The 25791-nt window shown below is 39.3% G+C and overlaps 1 protein-coding gene across 4 annotated transcripts in view; it reads left to right on the top strand.

Moving 5' to 3' along the window:
* PRSS12 (serine protease 12) overlaps positions 1-25791 on the top strand; it is a 73822-nt gene that overhangs the window by 2009 nt on the left and 46022 nt on the right. For 3 of the 4 annotated variants that reach the window (XR_006280823.1, XR_006280824.1, XM_038400098.2), the window contains exons 2-4: positions 11908-12046; positions 15473-15651; positions 18465-18609. Coding sequence is in view for 1 of the 4 variants with exons in the window: in XM_038400098.2 (XP_038256026.1) it covers positions 11908-12046; positions 15473-15651; positions 18465-18609 (463 nt within the window). In the remaining 3 variants the exon portion in view is untranslated. The remainder of the gene's footprint in view (positions 1-11907; positions 12047-15472; positions 15652-18464; positions 18610-25791) is intronic. The other variant, XR_006280825.1, reaches the window with a different exon arrangement.

The following is a 25791-nucleotide window of genomic DNA, read 5'->3' as shown; positions in this document are numbered from 1 at the left end:
CCTTTGTGTCCTTTTTCTGGTATATATTTCTTATACGGTTTGAACTGAAAAGTTGTATCAAGTATACCACTAATTCAATTTACAATAATCTCCTTTTTGCACTTTGCTGCACTTCTCTGGAAATTTGCTAAGCAAAATAGGAAGGAATTGTTTTAATCAGGCAGCTTGCAGCTATTCTCTTTCAATTTATTTTTTGAAAACTGGGTGTACAAGTTAATGCTGCTGCTTGACAACTTGTATGTGTGTAACCAGCCTTGAGGGCCAGATATTGCATGCACTTATTTACTCACAAAACTCCCATTGGTTTTAATGGGAGTTTTGCCTGAGTGAGGATTGAGGAGGGATTTCAGCAGTAGATCAGCCATAAATGTCACAGCCCTTAGGAGCATTCCAGAGGGTCAAATTTGTACATGGATAATCGAATCTTTAATTATTTCCTTAGCTGTAAACATTTCCTTCTAGATCAGGTAAGTCTGCCTTCTGTTTACATCTATTTTCCCCCAAAATAAGTTTAAACTTTTGTAAAGAAATAAAATAAAAAAGTTAGGTGACCTGTTGTTATATAAGTTCCCTTTCATGTCTTTCGTAACATTATAGTGTAGGTAGAGGAGTATATTTTTGATTTGATGTTGTTTACTGGGGTTTTCTTATATTTTTCTTTCTTTAAGGATTGATTTCTTTTTCAGATCCCACAACAATAGTAGTTGGGAGTGCTTTTCTCTCTTTTTCAACAATAATTGCAGTGTGTGTGAGAGAGGTTGGGAATGAGAGAAGGTGATGGGCATTATGAGATAATTATACCTTTTGCTATGATGCATAATATGAAATGTATGTGGAGAATAACAGCTACATTGTTTTTACATAAATAAAAGTGATGGACTCCCTTCATTCACCTATTTGAAATTTATGTTCAAAATCAAACATCATTTTCTGTACCCTTACAAGAAGATAGAAAGTGGTTATGTATTATAGGTGTTTCCTTGGGGAGAGTACCAGGCAGCTCATAAGGGAGTTGGGAGAGAGTTGCGTAGTTACACACCTTATAATCACAGGTTTCAGAGTAGCAGCCGTGTTAGTCTGTATTCTCAAAAAGAAAAGGAGTACTTGTGGCACCTTAGAGACTAACAAATTTATTAGAGCATAAGCTTTCGTGAGCTACAGCTCACTTCATCGGATGCATTTGGTGGAAAAAACAGAGTAGAGATTTATATACACACACACAGAGAACATGAAACAATGGGTTTATCATACACACTGTAAGGAGAGTGATCACTTAAGATAAGCCATCACCAACAGCAGGGGGGGGAAGGAGGAAAACCTTTCATGGTGACAAGCAGGTAGGCTAATTCCAGCAGTTAACAAGAATATCAGAGGAACAGTGGGGGGTGGGGTGGGAGGGAGAAATACCATGGGGAAATAGTTTTACTTTGTGTAATGACTCATCCATTCCCAGTCTCTATTCAAGCCTAAGTTAATTGTATCCAGTTTGCAAATTAATTCCAATTCAGCAGTCTCTCGTTGGAGTCTGTTTTTGAAGCTTTTTTGTTGAAGTATAGCCACTCTTAGGTCTGTGATCGAGTGACCAGAGAGATTGAAGTGTTCTCCAACTGGTTTTTGAATGTTATAATTCTTGACGTCTGATTTGTGTCCATTCATTCTTTTACGTAGAGACTGTCCAGTTTGGCCAATGTACATGGCAGAGGGGCATTGCTGGCACATGATGGCATATATCACATTGGTAGATGCGCAGGTGAAGGAGCCTCTGATAGTGTGGCTGATGTGATTAGGCCCTATGATGGTATCCCCTGAATAGATATGTGGACAGAGTTGGCAACGGGCTTTGTTGCAAGGATAGGTTCCTGGGTTAGTGGTTCTGTTGTGTGGTGTGTGGTTGCTGGTGAGTATTTGCTTCAGATTGGGGGGCTGTCTGTAAGCAAGGACTGGTCTATCTCCCAAGATCTGAGAGAGCGATGGCTCGTCCTTCAGGATAGGTTGTAGATCCTTGATGATGCGTTGGAGGGGTTTTAGTTGGGGGCTGAAGGTGATGGCTAGTGGCGTTCTGTTGTTTTCTTTGTTGGGCCTGTCCTGTAGTAGGTGACTTCTGGGTACTCTTCTGGCTCTGTCAATCTGTTTCTTCACTTCAGCAGGTGGGTACTGTAGTTGTAGGAATGCATGATAGAGATCTTGTAGGTGTTTGTCTCTGTCTGAGGGGTTGGAGCAAATGCGGTTATATCGTAGCGCTTGGCTGTAGACAATGGATCGAGTGGTATGATCTGGATGAAAGCTAGAGGCATGTAGGTAGGAATAGCGGTCAGTAGGTTTCCGATATAGGGTGGTGTTTATGTGACCATCGCTTATTAGCACCGTAGTGTCCAGGAAGTGGATCTCTTGTGTGGACTGGTCCAGGCTGAGGTTGATGGTGGGATGGAAATTGTTGAAATCATGGTGGAATTCCTCAAGAGCTTCTTTTCCATGGGTCCAGATGATGAAGATGTCATCAATGTAGCGCAAGTAGAGTAGGGGCATTAGGGAACGAGAGCTGAGGAAGCGTTGTTCTAAGTCAGCCATAAAAATGTTGGCATACTGTGGGGCCATGCGGGTACCCATCGCAGTGCCGCTGATTTGAAGGTATACATTGTCACCAAATGTGAAATAGTTATGGGTCAGGACAAAGTCACAAAGTTCTGCCACCAGGTTAGCCGTGACAGTATCGGGGATACTGTTCCTGACGGCTTGTAGTCCATCTTTGTGTGGAATATTGGTGTAGAGGGCTTCTACATCCATAGTGGCTAGGATGGTGTTTTTAGGAAGATCACCAATGGACTGTAGTTTCCTCAGGAAATCGGTGGTGTCTCGAAGATAGCTGGGAGTGCTGGTAACGAAGGGCCTGAGGAGGGAGTCTACATAGCCAGACAATCCTGCTGTCAGGGTGCCAATGCCTGAGATGATGGGGCGTCCAGGATTTCCAGGTTTATGGATCTTGGGTAGCAGATAGAATACCCCAGGTCCTGGCTCCAGGGGTGTGTCTGTGCGGAGTCCTAATTTTGATGAAGGGTTTGCATGTTGACCTTAGTATTTATTTTTTCATTTTAATAGTTCTTTTCCCAATTTTTCAATCTGGTTCCCAATGGTCTTTGTGAGCATCTTAGACCAATAGAGTCAGGAGCTTTTAATGTGTCAAATTCTACCAAAAAAACCCCAATCTGATTCCATTTAGATCAATGGCAAAACTCCCTTTAAATTCAATGGGAGTTTTATTTCAGCAGAATGCTCTTAAAAGGACTGCAAGATTTTTCTAAACTTGGCTTCTTCTCTGTTGATTTAAGCTACCACTTTACAAAAAGGAAATTTATGTCTCCTACCAGTCAAGATAGAGGACATAGCTATTGATTAGTAGCTAACTCTTTTTTGGTCCTTTTGAAATTAATAGCAAACTCCCATTAATTCTAATGGGACAAGTGTCTAAAGCCTTTGTCAAAGAAATACCAAACATTCTAGGCAGTGTGTTCAGAATGTGTCTGATGGAACATGGCAACAAGTCAGCCCCACTTTCTACAAAGACTCATATAACACTGACTCAAAATAAATAGCTTTCTTTTTTCTTTTTATGGAAAACTATGTTAAAGATGTGATTTACATGAATAAAAGGCAGGATGTTCAGAGTTAATGTCACTCAGTCTATCACTCACATTGCACCTGTGGTATGCTCATGCATAGTTGGTTTTTTTAAAAATTTTTTTACAGGACTCAATGTTTATTTAAAAAACCCAAAGACACAAACAAAACCATGGTGTAATAGTGAGGCTCTTCAACAACCAGGCAACACCACAGGTACAGCAAGGACTAAGACTCTGCAGGACTGATTGAGTTAAGGGCCAGGAGTGCAGACAAGTACTTGCAAGTGACCAGTAAGATCTTGCTTTGCTTCTCTAAATTATACCAGCAACAATGCTTTAGAGGAGCAGACAAGATTGTAAATTACATATTTTAAACTCCTGCCTCTACTCCAGAGCTGCACAAGCAGCCAAGAGGCCTTTGATGGCTGTTGCATTTCTCACAAACCTGTGCTTTAGAGCAACCTCAGCTGTAATGACAACTGGAGGCAGAAGTCTGAACGTGTCGTGCTGCACTTACTCTTAGTGAGAAATCCTGCAGAGTTGGTCACTCTATTTTCTTGCTGCCCTGTATCAGGACAGAACAGCCATTCCTGCTCAGAAGATATAAGGAATGAACAAATGCTAAACAGCCAATCTAAGGGGGATTGCCTTTTGCTGAAACTTGGCTTCCACTCCACATCCCCATCCAAAGGGCCAGGACAGGACTAGCTGCAGAGGGACACAGCCCCTCTGAGTGCTAAGACAGATTAGGCAATTAGTAGATTATAGTCTGGTGACTGGTTTTCTGCATCTGAATGATCTTTCCAAAGCCACCTCTTCGCACATCATAGTCTGTCCAGTACTTGTCTCGCACCTGTCCTCCAGTCTTTCCTGTCCCAAATTGTCGTCCCTCCTTAAGCCCTGCATCCCAGTCAGTCCTGATGATCCGGTCATCCAGTTGGGTACCATTGATAAACCTCATTGCATGCTCAGCATCTGCTCTTGTGTATTATTCCACAAAGCAGAAGTCACAAGGCACCTGCAATAGCTAGATACTATGGGATTTGTAAAGCCTTACTCTGAGTTTCTGGCTTTAAGTTTGTCTTATCCTTAATGTTAATAGGATAGACCTTTTTGTGCGTGTGTGTGTGTGCACTTAACTGCCTTGTTTTAACATTAGTCAAACAAAAAAAATCTCATTTAAATTGTGCTTTGTCTGATTAGTGTAATGCCAGTTTTTATAATTTAAAATATTTATTTTATTTCCTTCCTTCTGAATTGATAAACATTTGGATGTTACTTTTTGAAAGCAACCTAACAAAAAAAGTGTTCATGATTAGCCAAAGAAACCGTAAATTAAAATAAAGGACTACAATACTACCCTGTCAAAATACTTAATAAAAAATGTTAATATAAACAATGTTATGGTTGTACAACATAAAACTGCTGTAATGTATTTTATTTGAGAATCTCAGAGAGAAATGTTCTTTCTCCTCCATTTTTCAAATGTGGAAAACAAGTCAGAGAGGTTAAGTGACTTACTCAAGATTGCATAAATTAGTGGCAGAAATTAAAATTAAATTCCAGGTCTACAGAATTTCAGGGCCTGATTTTCTTCTCATTTATACCAGTTGTGTCAGAGTAACTACATTAAAGCCCGTTGAGTTACCACCACTTTAAACATTTGTGAGAGCATGATCAAGCTCCTGGATGATCAGTGTATACTTCCTCCCTGTAATGTTATAGTCTATAAATTTGAGGAATTAAAAAAAAAAAAAAAAAAAAAGCATGGGTTAAAAATTATACCTGAAAGTTATATTTCTCTCTCAGACAGAAGCAACTCCTTTGGAGCCATTCTGATTACAGTTCTACACTATCCCCTGATTATCCAATTAGCTAAATAATTGCAGCTCCATTACATGCCAATCATTTCAATTTATTTTTAAAGGAGTCTTAAGCCATTAATCATTGACGTGATGAATCGTAGTGCTCCAAAGAACTATTTCAACCAATACATGCAGTATTTAGAAATCTTCCATCTTAAAGATCCCTGAATGTGCTGTAAGACTGTATACTAAAATCCCTTGCTAGTTCTTGAAAAAGTAGTTCTCATAAATGTACAATTCCATTTTTTCCCCAAGGGTAAACTACTTGGATTAGATCATCATTTTAGACTGAGTTTAATGCTCATGAAAATGAGGTATTAATAGCATTGGCTACAGGGAGACAGCCTGATCCAATACCCGCTGAAATCAATGAGAGTCTTTCCATTGACTTCAGCAGACATTGGATCAGGCCCCCAGCACACCTTGAAGTCAACGAAAAGACTCCCATCGACTCCAGTGGATGTTTCATTGGGCCCATAACATAAGCAGTTCTTGCACTAACATCCCCATACAGACCAGTCAATGCAGTTCAGTCCTTAATTAGGACAGGCCCAGTTTCGCAAGTCCTGGATCATTCTCTATCTTTGCTTAATTACTAAAGGGGGTTAAATGGTGTGGAAAAATGACCATTACATACAAGGATAAGACCACTTAAACTAATTTTCAGTTTGGATCTAACTAGCAATTGATCCCAGCCTTCAGGGATGAAAGACTAGTGTAATGACTTTCCAGGGCACTACCCGCTCCAATATTTGACTTTAAAACATATGTTTTTAACAGTTCATTAAGTACTAGCCCACAATGTGTTGTAGTATATCCCAAAATGTAAATGAAAATACAGATGTTACATGTTTGCGTGCGATTCCAAACTTGTGCATTGCTCTACCCTTGTAACTTCAGAACAGCCAGCACCAGAACTAAGGGTATCAAGTATCAGCCTCCATCCTGCTTCTCAAAAATAGATTTACATCCAAGTTACAAACCATTGAACATAGTAGCAGTCTATAAAGGAAATGCTGGCACACCTTTAGCTAATACCATAAACATGTCTGCTGTAAAATTTGCACATAAGCAATTGGAAGTGATCCACATCTCATTTGATTCAAACAGAATCTATCCTGACACTTGTTCTTGGTGAGATGTAGGATACAGACAGCTAGAATCTTTAGATTTAGGAGCAAACTAACAAGAGGGGCAAGTGGGACAGTCACACTGTTTATACAAGCTGCAAGAAACATGAAGCCCATCTGTTCTTTAGAGTTAATTAAAAGTTGGCTACGAGTTTTTTCCCTGTGTCTCATCCTGAGCCTATGTGGCAGGTGTTGCAGAGCAAGTCTCAGCAGTAGCTGAACAGATACCCTTACTTGCATGTAGAAGCAAACCCAACCTCGTTTAAATGGTAACACCAGCTATGAAACCCATCTGACTTGGGGCAGATCCCAGAGCAACTAAAATTACCAAACTGTATATAAACACAATTGATTGTCAGTAACCTTGGATGAAACTGATTGAGAAACACAATGCAAATGTTTTGCCTCAGTAATATAAAACATGTAGAAGTGAAAGGGAGTTTTTGTTGAGAGTGTAGGTTTATAGTCCTGTATATGTGATTTTTTTGATCCTCTTTCTCCATTCTGAACTAGATTAAGGCAGTCTGAGGTCCTAGAGACACACGAGGACATGCACCCCTGACCCCTCCCCTAAACAGTAGCCCGGCCCTTGTGCCTCATCCCCATGCCATGGGGCTTTCTCCCTCCCAGACAGGCATAGCCCCATTTCTTCCTCCCAAAATTGGCAACAAGGTCTCCCTTCCCTTGAGAGCATATGGGTGGCAACACAGATCCACTCTCCGACACACAGAGGCTGGGCGTTAAACTACTTAGGGAAAGAGCAGACTCGCAGTACTCTTCTACCATGCACAGAGTCCTCTACTGGGGTAGTGTTGATGGAGCTCCTTAGAACAGTGTCTTGGTGATAACACCCAATCGAGATGCACCTCTTAGAGCACTCTCAGGCACCCTGCAGACTCAGGGAGATATCACTGTATCAGTTATGTTGTAACTCACGAAACTGTAACTCGCGAAACTGTTGTAACTCGCTGTAGCTCACGAAAGCTTATGCTCAAATAAATTTGTTAGTCTCTAAGGTGCCACAAGTACTCCTTTTCTTTTTGCGAATACAGACTAACACGGCTGCTACTCTGAAACCAAGCTTTTCTTTGCAACCAGCAGAGCTAGAAACGTACTTTTTAAGTAAATGAAACGGATTCTGATTAGATCACTTCACTCCAGGAGCATGGGGCATTTACATCTTCATCCAGCCCTGTTTCCACTGTTACTTTTGATTTGGTTATATTTGCATCTGCAGTTGTTAATCCACATAGTTTTGTGTGAAGAAAGCTTGTTAAAGATATGGTAGAGGTGGATTTGAGTCTGCTTCAATGTCTTTCATTTAACACCTTTAGTCAGAAAGGATTATCTGTATCCTTTGAAACTATTGGTTGGAGATGGGGCAGGGATAATAGATGGGAGAAGCAGAAGCTCCAATGTGTGTTCCTGACTTCTGAGAAGCCACTCAAGGCAATTGTCAGGACTTAGTGGGTTCTGAGAGGGTGTGTATGATGGATACAATGGTAGCAGAGACAAGCAGTAGTTCTTTGAGGCATGCTTCCTTTAGTGCTGCTCAACTTTTTTTTTTTTTTACTTTGTTGAAATTTTCTTGAAAAAATTAAAAAAACACCACCACCATTTTAAAATTGAGTCTACCCTCCCGCTAACCCAGCAGTTTGGGCAGAAATCCACACATGAGGTAATGCTGCTTAACCAGAGGTAACTCTATTCCAGAGCCTGTATCCCCTCCAGAGAGGGGATAGTCACAGCTGCCAGGGAAGCAGCCAATGGGCTTGGCTTCTATGGCGGCTTTGCTCTAGGGTCTAGGGGAACCTTGCTTTATAGTGTAGACTAGGGAAGAGGAAGGCTAGACCTGGGCATGTGAACCCTTAGTTAGTGAGCTGTGTCTCTCTCTTTCTCTTCTATAAGGTCACAAACTTTCTTCCTTGCGGAAAGAATGAGTAGTTTGTGCAGGGTGGGGAATAGTTTCTTCCTATTGGTTCTCCACTTCTGTTTGCATGCTGAAGAAGCAAGAAAGTTGTAACCCCTTCATACATATCTTGACTAGCGCCTCATGACAGTCTCATTTCTTCCCATACGTTTTCAGGAGGTAAGGGATGTGACCAGACATGGGAGCACATGCAGGATTTATGAAATTTATTTCTAAAAAGGCCCAATCCTGCCATTTATTCTCAGGGAAAAAAAACCAGTGATTTTTACTTGAATTTATGTTAGCAAGCCTGGATCATAACATTGTCTCTTTAACTATTTCCACAAATTTGGGCGAAAGTTTACATTTTGTAAAAAACAAGCTTTTATAAAACCTAAAACCAATGGAAGTGTTTCCACAATTGTTCAAGGTTCCAGTGGAATCTTAGGGCTTTTAAACAAACAAACATACTTTCCCCTGTTGCTTTCAGACCCAAGCACAGCAACACTGTCTGAAATTGAAACTGTCTGTAAAATTGAAATTGACTTATTTTCATTTTGAAGATGAAAATTGAAAAACCAGAATAGAGAAAAATAAATGGGACTTTTAAATTGAAATTTTTCTTTTAAGGTACTATTAGTAACAGTTTTGGGGGGTTTAGGTTTACAATATATGACTCTTAAGGTGATGGTCTTTTAAATTGTTTTCTTGTAACTAAGAGTCTGAGCCTGCTCTCATTAAAGTAAACAAATGTTTTCCCGTTGACTTAACAGAACCTGACTGTGGCCCTAAATGCATGCACAGAATCACGTACACTCAGGAAAATACATTATCATGGACCATTTATTCTCTAAGGGTATAGTAATGAATAGCTAATTAGCAATACGTTATGAACATATACTAGTGTTGATTAAATGTAATTCCTTGTTCCACAATGGTACATCATATATCTCATATTAAGAGACTAGGCCTATTACAAAATCAAGAGTTTTATCTATAGAAAAAAGAGCCGGACCAAAAAATGTTTAAAAGATTGATGTGTTTATTTAAAGTTAGTTCTGTTCCTTCATATAGAAATTACATATCACATTTTGTCATTTATGTATTTTAAAACTATATGAATCCAGTGAGTCAAATTCAGAAGAGCAGTTGCTAGAAGTCTGCAACATGTTAAGTAAACTTTGGGGAAAGGTGTTTTAGTTCATTTGCAAACTGGTTTTATCCATTACATAATTATGACATGAGTCATATGTTATATACTCACACATACTTTAGATTGCATGAATAACATATGAAGTAAATACAGTACTGTATCACTTTACTTTTGTCAGATATTGTGCAAACAGACATCCTGTAAATAAAACTTTTGTAGAGGACTTGTAAAATTTGGAGAATTTGTAAAATAAGATGGTGAATAAAGTGAGGGACCAATCCTCGCTCTTGTTTTATGCAATGTTAGACAAGCAAAGGACTTCAGGTGTTAGGGCAAAATTCTCCAATGTGCAGAGTTAATCTTGACTACTTTAGTCTACTCTCTGTACATGAGTAGTCTCAGTGTTGCCAGGGGGAATTCTGTAGATGCAGAAAGAGCAGAATATTGAAGTCAAGATCTGTCTTGTGGCTCTGAAAGGAGAATTTTATTCTTCAAGTATTTACTTATCCAGATAACAGACAGCAATATTGCAATATTTATGCAGGAAGCACTCTTACTGTTTACCATGGGAGTCCCACAGGATTGTGAAAAGAAAAAGATCATTGTAAAAAAATAACCCTTTTTTATTTTTTAAGAGACAGACAACTATTAAAGCCCCCTTTTTGGTATGTCAGGAATCACTTTGTTCTAAATATTGCTATCTTGTGATTAAAATAATAATCTATCCAGAAGGGTTTTGGAAAGAACAGATATAGGAGATAAAATTCCAGTGTGTGTATCTGGCTATGTCTGTGTGTGAAGGGGAAAGCTATAAATGGAGTAAAATATTGATTTATCCAGATATATAGTAGAGTCTTCCAAATTCTGTTCTTTCAGTGATTTTATATAGTATTGTTATAATTAAACTTTTATAAAATCATATATTCTGTATAAAAGGATCACCTTATAACATTTGATTTAATAAGCAATATTTGTATATTACTGTATAACATGCTGTGAAAATAAGTCATGGACAAAAAAATACATACATCAAGTCTGAGGTTAATCGACTTGAATTACTTGGCAATGGTTCATCTTCAAGGTTTTATAACCCTGGAGAACTGAATTAAAAACAGAACAGACTAGCAGTGAAATTTGTGGGGAGGGAACAAAAATTTAACCTAGCCATTATAATAAATAGAATGTCATTTTTTAAGCAAGGGGAAAAAAAATCTGAGTTGAAGAGGGCCTATGCTCTGCTATTAAATAGAACAGAGCATAGGCAGGTGGATCACTTCATATTTCATGCAATACCCATTCATGGTTTTTGATAACAACTGCAATATATTACCTTCTTGTCAAATTAGTAACATTTCTATGGACCATTCATTGTTTGCTCTCCCTTTGTAACATAACAAATATGATTGTGACTGTTTCACACTTTTGCTGTTGGTGCTTGAATTGCATGTAGCTATAGGGACTTTTTACACTGCTGGAAAGAGAATACTGTGGTATCTAGTATAATACTATTCAATTTCTTGATTTTGTGTTCTGTGCTCTCAACCTGTATTTTGATGATATATACACACAAGGACTGGAAAAGAATGTGTGTTATGATGATGTTTTTAGGTTGTTTTATTTGGAAATTTGATAGAGGCCTATAATGAATTTGTAAGAACTACATCAAGCATTTGATGGCAAGTAAGAACAAATGCATTCTTTGGCCTGAAATAAACTGCTGGCATCCATGACATGTATAATATTATGTGGGTCAGTACAGAAGCTATGCAATCCATGTGATTGTTTTATAATTCCTTTAAATCAGATGGAAGATAAAAATATACCACTTATGTACAATATTTTGTTTCCTTTTTTATAACATTGCCGATTATGCTGATAAAATTCATGTATAGACTATTTATATTGATATGTACATATACTCTCTCTCTCTCTCTCTCTCTCTCTCTCTCTCTCTCTCTCTCTCTCCCCACATCTTTGATATTTTGGCTGCACTGTTAGAATCAAGATGTTTCCTCATTAAACTGTTGTATGGAATGGGTTACCTCCTTTTGAGTCAACAGAAAGAAATTATTAGTGCTAATTAGAAGCAACCTCTTTAATGAACTTGAAGCAAATACATGAAAATATTTACAGCAGAGTGGAACTGAGACTGCATGGCCTTCAAATGGCACAAGTTAACTCAGTCCTGGACAACAAACATCTTATTTAAATAATTTAAAATTCTCTTATCTAGGGTCAGTGCGACTTCGAGGTGGCAAGAATGAGTTTGAAGGCACAGTTGAAGTTTATTTGAATGGAATTTGGGGAACAATCTGCAGCAGTCATTGGGACAATAATGATGCATCAGTCATATGTCGGCAGCTTGAGCTTGGGTAAGTTTTAGTCCCAGAACAAATTTACTAGCTTATTTGAATCTCATCTTTAAGAGTTCTGGGTTTGGTAGATATTTTTAAAATCCATTATGAATAGGATATTATTCTGGGGAAAAAAAGCATTGTTCTTAAGTGATGGCTTCATTCTCAATTGATAGTCTCTAAATGACAGAGAAAGTGGTACTCCCACTTAGCAAAGGTATTAGTAAGAGAGTTGGGAATGTGTACATAAAACCTTTATATGACTTCTTCAAAGAAATGGGTATTGTGTTACAGACTTTGCAGCTGAATCCATAACTATGTGTCCAGTGCTATTAAGATATTTGTGAAGCAATGCCACAAAATAACATTAGGCCTAAGTCTTAATATCTTTTCTCCCATGACCCAACTTTCAAACATTCACAACTGTTACTCCTCAGATGCATCAAGCATTTGCTGCCTGAGGCAAGTTTAAAAAGTGCTCTCTACCCATCAGTCCACATTTACACAATAACTAGGTAGTAAGCATGTTGCAACCATTAGTATTTGCTGCGTGAGGTGTTCACCAGTTCTGTCTTGTATATTAAAGCTGGTTCTCCCCAGAATCCTTACCCCCCCAATTCTTGTAATGATTCAAAGGAGTTGCTGTAGGCTGCTTCTGGCATCTGAAGAGAATGAGAGGCAAAGACGGTAACCAGGTTTTCACACTGGAAACTGATCATTAAAGGTTAGGACATGCAAGGACTGTTTCCATGGGAACTAGGGAGCAGTGCATGGGATAGCGAGTGAAGAGTGTCAAGCAATTCCCTTTTCTTCTTCCCTACCATCCTGTAGAGTTGATTCTCACATGGAAATAAGGGATGTCTTGAGGACTTGTCTGAAGGAGGAAGCTCATTGGGAAGTCTGAGGGATGTTGTTAAGATGTGGGGAGACCCTTGATGCATACATACTCACAACGACCCTGCGAATTTAACAGGCTCATCTGGTCAGTAGGTCCTTCAGGTCTCTAGGCTCAGGGGAATAAATGCTAACTGGGGGGAAGAAATATGGGGCCTGATTCTGACCTCACTGTACATGAGGTAAATCCGGAAAAGTGCCATTGAAGTCAGTGGAGCTATACCAATGTAAGTGAAGCCAGCATTGGGCAGAGCAATTTTTTGTAAAACCGGCAAGGTTTCCTAAACAGGCCCTAAATCTGGGATATTGCCAGTTTCCAGGGAAACATGGTCTGTCACCTTAACAGTAATCCCCGACATCCATTCCAACAAAAGCTTTACAGGGAGTCGTAATTAGTTTTTGGTGAAACTTGGTATTATTGCTACGTAGGGCTTCATGTGACTAGCTGTTCTGTGTGTGTCTGCATCCCCTATCCTAAGGTTAACTTTAAATGTTGACACAGCAAATCTTTTGAGAGACTTTCTCTGAACATCAGATTTGTAATGAAACCTGTAAGCAAGCAAGTTTTGCATGGTTTCAAGTTTTCATGGAGAAAGTTTACAGAATTCTAGTCCTGTTGCACAGGTTGAGAAGCCCTGAATTAGGCTAATACTTCGGCACTCCTATTGTCCCCGGGACTTTCTGGGCCTGGCAAGCAGCAGTTAATTTCTAAATAGACAAATACAGAAATATCTATTCTACCAGATGCCTGCAGGAAATAGAAATAGAAAACAAAATGTTTTGTCAATATTCCAAATTTATTTGCAGGGAGGGCATGTGTATATTTAACCTTTCACTACCTGTAAAGTTATCTCTGACAGAGACAGGAGAATGACTGTCTAAATTACAGGATCTGACAGGCAGGTGTAACTATCATATCAGACTCAGTAGGTTGCCATAAATATTCCCTAGTGGTTTGATTAATTAAATAATAACTTTCAAGATATTTTCTGGGGATAAATTACCCAGCTAGGAAGAACTGAACTGAGCTCCACTAACCTAGTCAGTCATTTATCTCTAGGAAGTGCCTATATAGATGATGTAATTATTATAAGATGAAAATGGGGGAGGGGTGTGGTGGTGAGAAATGCTTATAAGTATATGGATTTTTATTTTCAAGGATAACGCAATTTAAGCTTCTAGAGAATCAATGCCTTGGCATTAGCCAATCAAATTACTTGAATCATCTCAACATCCCATTCAGTTTATAGTTTCATAGTAACTCTCAAAATATGGTGGCTTTATTGTCTTTCTGACATTGTTTCAGCTATACATCAAATGTCCTCTTGTTTGCTACAGGCTCTAGGTGTTAGTGTGCAATATTTGCACTCTGTTGTTTCTGGTGATTATTCCACTCTTAAGAGTGCCAGTCAGAACTGAATCTAAGGTGTTTTGGAATGTCTAATGTTAATCTGCGTACACCAAGCCAATTTATAAAAATATGCAGATTAGAGGAGATAAAAGTTCAGCCCATCTGGAGGCTGTGATTTTGCTTATGGTTTTAGCTGCCTACGTGCAATATTTCTTTATCCTGTTTTCATTTTAACTTGTTCCTACCTTCAGCACTTGGAGTATTTTGGTTGTATAGGATCCTTAACAGCAAGGAAAGTTTAGTGATGGTGTAAATGACAGAACATTGAAACAAGGATGACTAAAAAGAAGAATCCATGCAAATAGGAGTGGAAAACAATGCATACTTATGTTGTCATGGCACAAACTTTGGACCAAATGCTAAGAGGTAAAATTGTGGGTATTCCTCAAGTGCCCAGCACCTCTACACATTTGGTCCTCTGACCTTACATGGTCTGCTTTTTCTTGTTTGCAAAGATAATTTAATTATGGGACAAATCCGGGGCACGCTGTGTAGGCACATAAAGGACAACAGTGTCTTTGGGTATGTCTACACTGCAGCTGGGAACGAGCCTGAGCTCAGGAGGCTACCCCAAGCCTCAGTGTCCACCCTGCTAGTTTTAGAATATTAACTCAAGCTGAGCTAGTGTAAGTCTGTCTATCCAGGCTGGGAGGGTTGTTCCCAGTTGCAGTGTAGACGTACCCTTAAAAACTGTGTTAGCTGTATAGTGGAACAAGTGCAATGGAGGTCTCATGTAGGGAAGTTGCCCTTTTGTAGCCTGTGGAAGAGATCTCTGTGGTTGGTCTCTGCCACTCAGCATTCAGAAGAGGGGAATGTTATGAGGGTCAGAGGTTATGCAGACCCAATTGGTCCATGTGCAGGTTTGGCTCCACTATACCAATTCATCTTATACTGCAGTGGGAAAAAACAGGCTACATTTGGTGTTCCTCTTCATATCCTGTATTAGTGGTGAGGGCCCAAATGCATGACATCCTGACTGTCTGCAGACAAGGATTCTGCCCTGCAACTTTTTCTTGCTGAGCAAAACCCTTTTCCTGAACCCCAGGATTTGGCACCTCATGTATTTGTGAGCGGGCATCTCAAACAAATATTTTGCAACTCTTCTCCCTAATATCCAATGCTGATCTTTCCTTCTACAGCAAAAGAGGTACAGCAAAGCATATGCCATTTTCTGGACTGGGCCTTATCCCTATTTACTGGAGTGATGTACGTTGCCATGGTGATGAAGAAAATATACTGCTGTGTGAAAAAGACATCTGGCAGGGTGGAACATGTCCTCAAAAAATGGCAGCAGCTGTCATGTGTAGCTTTTCCCATGGTAAAAGTATATAATTTTTGATTAACTTTTTGCCTGATTTAAAGTGTCATAATGTACACGATTACATTTAATAAACAATCCTAGTTTAATTTCCTCTTCCAAGAAAAGATCTAAAATAAAATGTAGCATAGTATCATTCGCTTTTTAAAAGTCCTTCCACATTGTGAGAGCAGCAAATAGCTAATTGTTGCTTTAAAACGCAGGCTGTGAGGAAGGGTCAGTTGTGCAGCAATGAGGATCCCAGAGGGCATTCTGTTTGAACTAACCAGAATTCCTCCAAAGCAGAGGGGCAGGGGGTCTAGGGCAGCTGCAGATGCTGGAGTGAGTTGGAAAGGGTTCAGTGTGCTCTCCGCTTCCACATTAAGGTGGCAAAGTGTTGGGGGGGGGCATGATTCTATCCTCACCTTACCCTCTTTGAGGAATTAATACCACTGGCACTAGATTAGAGCTGTGATTGTAGATGGCCCCTGCACAGGTTTACAAGGAAATGTAAGGCTTTGTACCCTCTCTTCCCCATTTCTACCTTTATGGCCCATGCAGGGATGGACACATTTTTGCCCAAGTTCCTGTGGAGGCTACTTTGATATTTTAAAATGTTCAAAGAGTAAGTTATCAAGTTGTTTTGGTCATACTTACCTTCACAGTTGTACAGAAAATGGAGGCAGTATTCCAGTTAATTTAGGAAACAAACTGGACCACTGAAGTAAGGGAAATGATGTTATACTGAAGGCCAAATGGGAATTTTGTTATTGAGTTCAATGAGATCAAGATTTAACTCCTAATGTACATTCTACACAAACAGAGTTCTTCACTTTTGCTATCAGTGTGTGTATGTTTGGGATCTGTAGGTAGTATGTGCCTCTTATTTTAAAAAAAATATTTTAAAAATAGATGTATTAAACAATTTAAATCTTTTCCCTTAATCTTAACTCCACCAAGTTAAGTGAACAGTTATATATTTGAGGAGAAATAATTTCCTTAAGAGAGAGGTTATATCTGGCATTTAAGCAATTGTGTTCAGCCAAACTTAAGGTTAAATTTTCAGCCGTGCTTTCATTAGGCCTTCTTTTTTTTTACCTGCATAACTGTGGTCTCAAATATCTGTGGATATAATTTAGGACTCTTGAATATTTAAGTACTTGACTATGCCTGCAAATCAGGTACATGAGTGTTCATGTGACATGAATGCATTAGCAAAGAGTTGCTAGCAGAAATGGGTCAGCCACAATTCAAACATTTGACCCTTATTATTTACACAAAACAGAAAAGAAAGACTATACAAGTAGCTACAGTTTAAGTTTTGTAGATTCTTCGGTCTCCCCCCCCCCCCCCCACACACACACACTATGGGGGTGCATTAAACTACTGATGTTTTATATATGCATGAAGAACAGATTTAGAAAAGTCATTAGAGTGTATTTACAATCCCACTGTTTTTGGCAAATATTCACACTTTGGCCATCATTCAGCATTCCTGATGCACATATAACTCCATTGATGTCAGTGTTGGATTGAATCCTTTGTTGTGAAGTTTAAAGCTAGTGCAGTTGAGAGTGAAATTTCCTACATATTATTTCTAGGGCAGGTAAGCTTTCAATTTTCTGAGGTCGATAATACATGAAGAAATTAAAAATACACATTTTGAAAGTCACACGACCTAGTTCACCAAGTTTCCCCTTCCATTGAAAGGAAGTTGAAATTTCAACAGAAAGCCTTTTTGTTTTGCTTAGAGGGCTCATTTAGGCATAGTGGAATAAAATAGCTTTGTATGTTTTAAGAGTGCTAGAAGAAGATTGATTTATCATTCATACTTTAGGGTAGTGGAAGTTAATTGGGTAAAGTTATTTGAAGTTGCTTAGGTTTTTTTCAGATTCTTGCCACCACTAGCCTTTCTACGTAAGCTTCATCAGAAAAATCATCAGCTTTCATGGCTGGTGAAATGTTCAGAGGGGTCTTCAGAAATTCCAAAATGCTCACTTTCAGCAGGCAAATAAATGAAAGATAACAGGGTAAAATTAATTTGCTGGAGAGTGTAAACTCAATTGAGTCACACTTTAGTCATCCAGACATTGGATACTGATATAATCTTTTAAAAAGTTACATCAAAATAGTTTAAGTGCATTATATAACTTTGTGTCATTTCCATCACCTTAGTTTCATGCTCGGATATGTAGCTGTTGAAAGGAAAACTGTGCAGGAGTCAGAGCAGGAGGGAATCTTGTGCCCCCAATTTGAGCAACAAAGAAGACTCACCGCAGAGAGAGGTTAGGGGGAAAACCCTCCTCAGTTAAAGTAATCCAGATAGAGTAACTTTTGATTGACTGACTATGGTAAAGACAGGGATCAGTGCCAGAAGACATTCTGGGTGAAATCCTGGCCCCACTGCATATCAGTGGGCATTTTACCATTGACTTTAGGGGAGCCAGGATTTCACCCTATGCGATCAAGGCTCTGTGGAGTAAATGCTACTTACATACATTGGTGCAGTTCCACCGCCCCACCCCCTTCACTGAGGGCAGCATTTGTCCCTAGAGGCCTAAAATTCAGCAAGCACTTAGGCACTTGCATAACTTTATGTGGGTGTGTTCTATGGGGCTACTCATCAGCGTAATATTATTCACCTGCCTAAGCATTTGCAGATAGTGATCTTAAAAGCTTCTCTAACTAGTTCAATTTCAGGATTTTCATCTAGTTAAGTTGCATAATACTTGACCAAAGCCAGGTGAAGCTGAATGCTCTCCATTTGTGTATAGCTTTGAGTAACATTTTGGGAAATAAATGACCTTTTTCCTCTGTTTTGTGTTTAACTGTAGCCTTTATTCCAATCCGTCTGGCTGGTGGAAGCAATGCTCATGAAGGAAGAGTGGAAGTCTACCACACTGGCCAATGGGGAACTGTCTGTGATGACCAGTGGGATGATGCAGATGCTGAAGTTGTCTGTAGGCAGCTTGGCCTTGGGTTAGTTTTTCTAAATACATTTTACTTCTAACAAAGAAGGAAAGCTAACATACAGTGCACAATGCTTTCAAAAGGAGAACATTTAAAAATTGCACTTACACTTTGAAGCCACTAAAATTATAGATGGCACATTTATCAATGTCTGTAGTTAAAGATGCCTGACACTTTCCATCATAATACCCTGTTTTCAGTTGCTTATAGCTTAACCAAACTTCAGCAGTTTGAGCTGAAGTTTTCCACGATGAGAGGTTGTTTCGGGGTGAAGATTTTTTTCAGAAAATTTTATCAAAAACCGTTCAGTCATTTCCAGTCATGAGGTTAAGAAAAAATGTTTTGCTCATGTTAAAAAAATAAAATAAAATTGTACAACCATTTAATTAAAGGCTTAGCACCTCTTTACTTTGGAGCAGGAACTTGAATTTTGGCATGGATGCTGCCCTGCCTTTTGCTATCCCTGTGAAAATCTGCCCAAATTTGGCCAAGTTCTGAGCCAATGTGTCCATTTGCACATGTTTGCTAGAAACTTGTTAACATTTGGCAGCTAAATTCTCTGAATATGCTGTCTTCATTGAGAATGATCCATCCCATGGATGCAGAGGGTGAGCAGTACTTTTTCTGCAGTTGTTCCTTCTGGCAGACAGGAACGACTGTGGCTCTGGGCACATGAACTGAAAGCAGTGAGACGGTCTTCTCCCTGCTGATCCTCAAGCAGTGAGGAAGAGAGGGAGAAAGCTATCTGATTAGAATGCAAAGGGACGAGGAGCTCAACCTGGGGGGAAAACAGGATGGAGGGATCGAGATAAGAAGCTGGAGGGATGGTGGTAGAGGACTTGGACAAAACAGAAGGGTGGGGAAAAACTGAGATGTGGAACCATGGGGGGATGGTGATGAGACAGGCTAGAATGAGGAGCTGAGGAGAGCAGTGCTGGAGGGAGACTGGGACTGGAACATACATTGCAGGGGCCAGAGGCATAGGTCAGTGGTCACTAGAAACCTGGAATAGAACCCAGGATTTCTAAGTCTCCTGTCGGCAAATACCTGAGAAACCTGTAAGTAACATATATGTGTCATCTCCCTCTAGTGCTGGCCCACATAGAGAATGACAACCTACTACTGCTATCAGTTACTTAGCTCAAGTGGCAGAAGTCTGGGTGGTGGATCTAAGAGGTCTAACCCTGCTGATCACTCATATGAGAATCAATAAGTTCCACATTTAAAAAAAAAAACTGATTTTTTTTTTTAAACTTGGGAAATTGCATACTAAAGCTACATTAAAGAACATTAAGGTGGCAAAGTGAAGCACTCAAAAATAGGGAAATATCAAAATTTAGGTTGTCTGTGTAACTTTGATTTAACCTAATTGTGCATGTGGATTAGGATACAGTCTTCAATTATTCGATCACACTATTTTTTCCCACAGGACCCCTATCTGATTCAGTGGACAGAATGGATAGTGTTCATTGAATGGGTATCCTGCTCATTCAGTTTGTGGCCCCAGGCCTTACTTAGATCATACCATTCAAGTTGTGTTCTGAATATAGAATTATTCATTTCCTCATGAGCTTTTCTACAATGCTCAAATGTTACTGGGTTATTATCAGTAAGTTCGAAAAGCTAGTGAATTGCATTTAATATAGAGTGTCATTGGAAAGGGCTACTTGCAGTATCATTATTGTGCCTGGCAGGATTACATTAGGATTACAAAACCCAAGCTTTTGGTTAATTTCTATAGATTTTATTTCTGAGATGGACCTGATTTTCTTTTGTTTTCTGAGTAAAAGTGGATTAATAGGCGCACGTGTGTTTGGATGGTGCTTAGACTTTTTGAAAAAAAAGTCTATAGTTTTATATGATCTCAAAGGCTACCTCTAGGGGAGTGTTCCCCGAGCTTGGGGAGACAGACTAATGCTAGCTCTGCTCAAGCTAGTGCACTAAAAATATCGGGATAAGCCAAGGAGAGCATGGGCAGTAGCTCAGACTAGCTGCCTGAGACAAAACCTGCCTGGATCCCCAAGTATGTATTCAGGCAGCTAGCCTGAGCTGCATTGCTATTTTGAGAAGAGCTAACATGTTGACTGTTTACCCGAGCTGGGAAGCACACTCCCAGATATAGCATAGATATACCCAAAGAAGCAAGATGTCTTGACAGGTGTGTTCATTATCCCTGGACTGAAATTTTACCAACAGGGGCATGCACAGCAGTTACAAAACAGGGCAAACCATCCACATTTGCCTACAGTTCATCCAAATGGAAGTGTGCTACAAAGTATAAAATAAACCTCTCCGCAATAGTGTCCCATGCTCTTTCAGCTTTGCTTTAGCATTACTAGAATATAAAACCTCAGAAGATTAATCTTCTGGTGATCAGCAGAAACTACTGCTCATTTATTTCATGATTTGGTTTCCCCATATACTTTTTGATAAACACCAATTTGTTATGTCAGTGGGATTTGTGGTCTCTACCACATTGGAAATCTAGAGTCTCATCAGAGTATAATAGACTTTGTTTTCACAGTCAGGAGTTGAAACATTATCTCCCTGATTTCTGAAGGCTTCTTAGCGGATAGTAAATTTCTCTCTCTTGCATGCCGTAGTCTCCATCTGCAGTGTAATGAGACCTACAAGAAGCAGGAGATACTGGAAAAGGCTTTTTTATTACATGTGTGGTTAGCATGCTATGCAAATGTTATCCCATAAACTGAAGTCAGATAATTTATCTCAGTTATCCCAGCCCAGCAGTTAGGACCTGTGAGAGTCTGGGACTGCTCTCCTTCTGGCTTCTATATCTTGCCTACCTTTTACAGTTGCAAAGCAAGGACTGTTCATTAAAACTGAAATATCATCTAAAATTTAACTCCTAATTTAATTTTTTAAAAGAAAGGTTGAAGACCTTTTAATATTGGTGAAGTTGCCTGAGAGATGAAATAAAGATATTAACAAGGCTTCTGGGAATGTCAAGAGATTAGATTTTATATAATGTTAAAATTGCAAAGGTTGCAGGAGGGGAATTTAAGCACAAATCTAATTTTCTTACCCTGTCATTTTGTGAAGTCTTCTGGATGAGTGTATTTCCAAATTAAGGAAACTATTTTTCGATTCTTGATAATGGAATTGCAGAGTTTCCTACCTTATTAAATATATGTAATTGTCTATACTGAGTGGTTCCCATGCATACAATCTTATTACATGATTTTGTAATGTGTCACAACACTGTCCACACCCTGCCATGCTAACATTATTCTTGGAAGTACTGTCTCTGGAAGATGCTCTCTAATACTAATAGAGTCGTACCAAAGATTCACACCTTACTGGATATACACTAAATAGTGGAATAGGGGTTATAGTTAGCTCAGAGATTGATGTTTATAAATATCTGAGTTTTCAAGGGGGACCCATCACAGCTCTACTACTAGTAAAGCATTGTATTTGGATCTTGGAAGAAGATGTGCTTATGCTGTAGTGAGCTTTCGGTTGTGTTAAAATAATGCCCTCTAAAAGTCTACCAGTAGGCCAATCTTAGTGTTATACAAAATAGTGCATTCACACCAGCAGTAAGGATTGTCTGCCAATATGCAGGGAGCACAAGTAATATACCTCATGAAAAAGTACTATATACAGGCCAAAATTTTAAAAAACGAATGTCCTAAAAGTAGGTTCTTAAGTTCATATTTAGCTATGTATATAAATGTAGCCTGATATCAAGAAGTGCTGAGTACCCACAAAGCCCCTCAAAATCAATGGGAGGTAAAGGCACGCAGCATCTTTGAGACTGGGCAACTATTATTTAATGGTTTAAATATGGGTTAGCCACCTAGACTTGAAAAATTGGTCTTTGTATATTTTTGCACTTTACAGCACCCAATAGAACATACTACAGATTCATAATATATAGTACCGAACCCAAATTTGTATCACTTACTAAAACAGCACTTTATGAAGAATAACAAACAGAACAGGTTTTGGTTACAAGGGATACTTTGGTTGAACTGGCTACTTCTCTACCTAATACAAGTATTGCCAACCCCAAGCATTGAAAAGTCATGAGTCAGGTCCTACAATCATGAGATTTTTAAGAATAATAGATGTGGTTGTCTTTATTTGCCTTCCAGTTTTGAAGAGTGTCATAAAAATAAAAGGAAGGGTAACCACCTTTCTGTCCACAGTGCTATAAAATCCCTCCTGGGCAGAGGCAGAACCCTTTCACCTGTAAAGGGTTAAGAAGCTAAGATAACCTCGCTGGCACCTGACCCAAAATGACCATGAGGGTACAAGATACTTTCACATCTGGAGTGGGGGGGGAACAGATCAGGAATGTCTGTCTGTCTGTGTGATGCTTTTGGCGGGAACACATCAGGAATGCAGTCTCAGAAACTGTTAATTTAGTAAGTAATCTAGCTAGAAATGCGTTAGATTTCCTTTTGTTTAATGGCTGGTAAAATAAGCTGTGCTGAATGGAATGTATATTCCTGTTTTTGTGTCTTTTTGTACCTTAAGGTTTTGCCTAGAGGGATTCTCTATGTTTTGAATTTGATTATCCTTTAAGGTATTTACCATCCTGATTTTACAAGGTGATTCTCTTACCTTTTCTTTAATTAAAATTCTTCTTTTAAGAACCTGATTGATTTTTCCATTGTTCTTAAAATCCAAGGGTTTGGGTTTGAGTTCACCTGTACAAATTGGTGAGGATTTTTATCAAGCCTTCCCCAGGAAAGGGGGTGTAGGGCTTGGGGGGGATATTTTGGGGGAAGATGTCTCCAAGTGGACTCTTTCCCTGTTCTTTGTTTAACACGCTTGGTGGTGCCAGCATAGGGTTCAAGGACAAGGCAAAGTTTGTACCTTGAGGAAGTTTTTAACCTAAGCTGGTAAGAATAAGCTTAGGGGGTCTTTCATGCAGAGTGGGGTTCAGATTGGGGAAGGAACCTTGACAAAGACTAAAGGCTTAATGTTTTCAAGTTTTCCCACAACCTAGAGGGCTAGAGAATTCCTTAAAAAAAGAAAAAGGAAAAAAGCAGAGATTCTCATTATTTACATCATTCTGTGAGCTGGAGCTTTAAGAAGAAAACAGAAGATACCATGAGACTTGTAGTAAAGTCATGAGAGTTGGCATCTGTGCTACACTTCATAACATTTCAGTGGCATCTTTTTGTGATAACACACAGCACAGGTTCAAATGAGTGCCTTTCCCAAGAAAGGTGTGTGAGAGAGAAGTACTAGTTTAGGGAAGCGTGGTCAAGAGCTCTGAGTTGTTGCTTAGGAGCCTGAAATTCCTGAGTTCTTTAACCTGGACTATGACACTGACTCTTTCTGTGACTTTGGGTAGGCCATTGAGCTCTCTGCCCCTTCTGTGACAAGGGGACATTGCTTTAATCCTCACCTCACCCCTTTGAGGTAGGTTATTACTATTTGCAAAGGTCTGGGAAAATGAAACTTGTTAGGTACATGTTAAATTAGTATTTCCCCAACTTGGTTTGAGTACCACTTCCCTGGGGGCAAGATATTAGAGCAAGATATCTATTGTTAGAACTCAAAGTTCCTAATGCATGTGGTGAAGTGGGCAAGGATAGAGTAAAAGGGCAGTAATGTCTAACTAAAGCATCTCTCACAAAATGAGATGCACACTGTGGTGGGTTACAGTTGCCTCTGTGAGCACCCCCCAGTATCCAAGCATGGTGCTGCCACTCCCTTCAGCACCCAGGAACCCCTAAAAGCTGTCAGCCTACCTCAGCAGATCTTCTGTGGCTGAGCCCTCTAGCTAGGTTACACTATCCAAACCCCTACCAGGGTACAACAACTCAATCAGAAGTTCCTTGCCCTTCCAAGCCAATTATAAATAAAATGGTTTCTTACTCTTCTGGGGCTTAATCCCTTCTCTAGAATTGAATCAGCATTGTCGCTACTGAACTCCTGCCACCCATTGTGGCAGCAAAGGACCGTAGCCCAGCCTGCTTCCTTTGGCTATAGCCGAAAGAACACTCCCTCCACCAATTACCACCAGGAACTGCTTTGCTTGCAGCGAGCAGCTCCTTTTATTTTGGCCTGTTGGGCCGTGATTGTCTGTTGTTCATCCTCAGCCCTTCTAGCTGCTGGAGGACCAGATCTCAATGATTCCTAAAATGCTTCTCTAGGGAGGCCTAATACTCACTTCTCCATTCAAATTAACAGAAATAGTATCTAGAAGGCATTCCATTCAACTTTCAGTCAGAGGGAGGATCATTATGATGCATGGGCTTTAGGATGGGATATTAAAAGGTTTACAGAATGGGGAAAGATAAGAGAGATGCCTCAACACTGAGGGTGGGGGAAAAAGAAAACGAAGGTGGAGAAATGTTGAAACAAGGGATGCTGAAAAAAATGGCGCAAATGCAAGATATTGCAGCACTTGCAAGAAACTAGGTGGGGAAGGCCTAGATTTAAAGAGTGGGTGCCTAAAAGTAGTTTCCTAAATCCTTACTAAGATGCCTAAATAAGTATTCCAATTTTCAAAAGTTCTGAGCACCCCTCAGAGGATGATGTTGGGAGGAAGAGGCATAAAGCTGTATAATAATTTAGTATGTATAAAAGTTTTTTGCTACAGTATGGACTGCAAGATTGGTATAAATAAATGTAGCTTTTATTTTTATTTTACAAATTATATGCAGTGTCATGTAATACTTGGCTACAAGATCATTTTTAGCAAAGTATTTAGTATCGGATTATTAAAATAAAGTGGACTTCTTAGATCCCCCCCATCCATCTTTACTCTAAGCCATCCTTACACATGCAGGTGAAAGGGATTTTTATCTTTACTCTATGTAGAGATCAGGACTACCTGAGTTCTGGGTATTGAAGGCCTGGCCCACACACTGTTTTTGTATCAGCACAACTATTTCAGTTAGGTGTGTGATTTTTTTTTTTTTTTTTTTTTTAAATCAGAATAGTTATATCGGTACAACCCCAAATGAGGATACAGTGATAATTGCATAAAGGTGCCTTATTGTTTAGTTTATTTTCCTTCCCATATGAGAATAACTACAATGGTATAAACACTTCTATAACAGTATCCATACTGCTGGGTTGTGTCACTTTAACTCTACCAGTAGAATTACAACTTTTGCACAGACAAATTCTTAGGGTTGTAAGATATCAAAAATGACGCAATTGCAATATTAAAATAAAACAAACCATAACAATAGCTGTGGAGAC

This window comes from Dermochelys coriacea, chromosome 4, assembly GCF_009764565.3.
Source record: "Dermochelys coriacea isolate rDerCor1 chromosome 4, rDerCor1.pri.v4, whole genome shotgun sequence".
In the NCBI taxonomy this organism is placed as follows: Eukaryota; Metazoa; Chordata; order Testudines; family Dermochelyidae; genus Dermochelys; species Dermochelys coriacea.
This window is presented reverse-complemented; position numbering and strand designations above follow the sequence as displayed.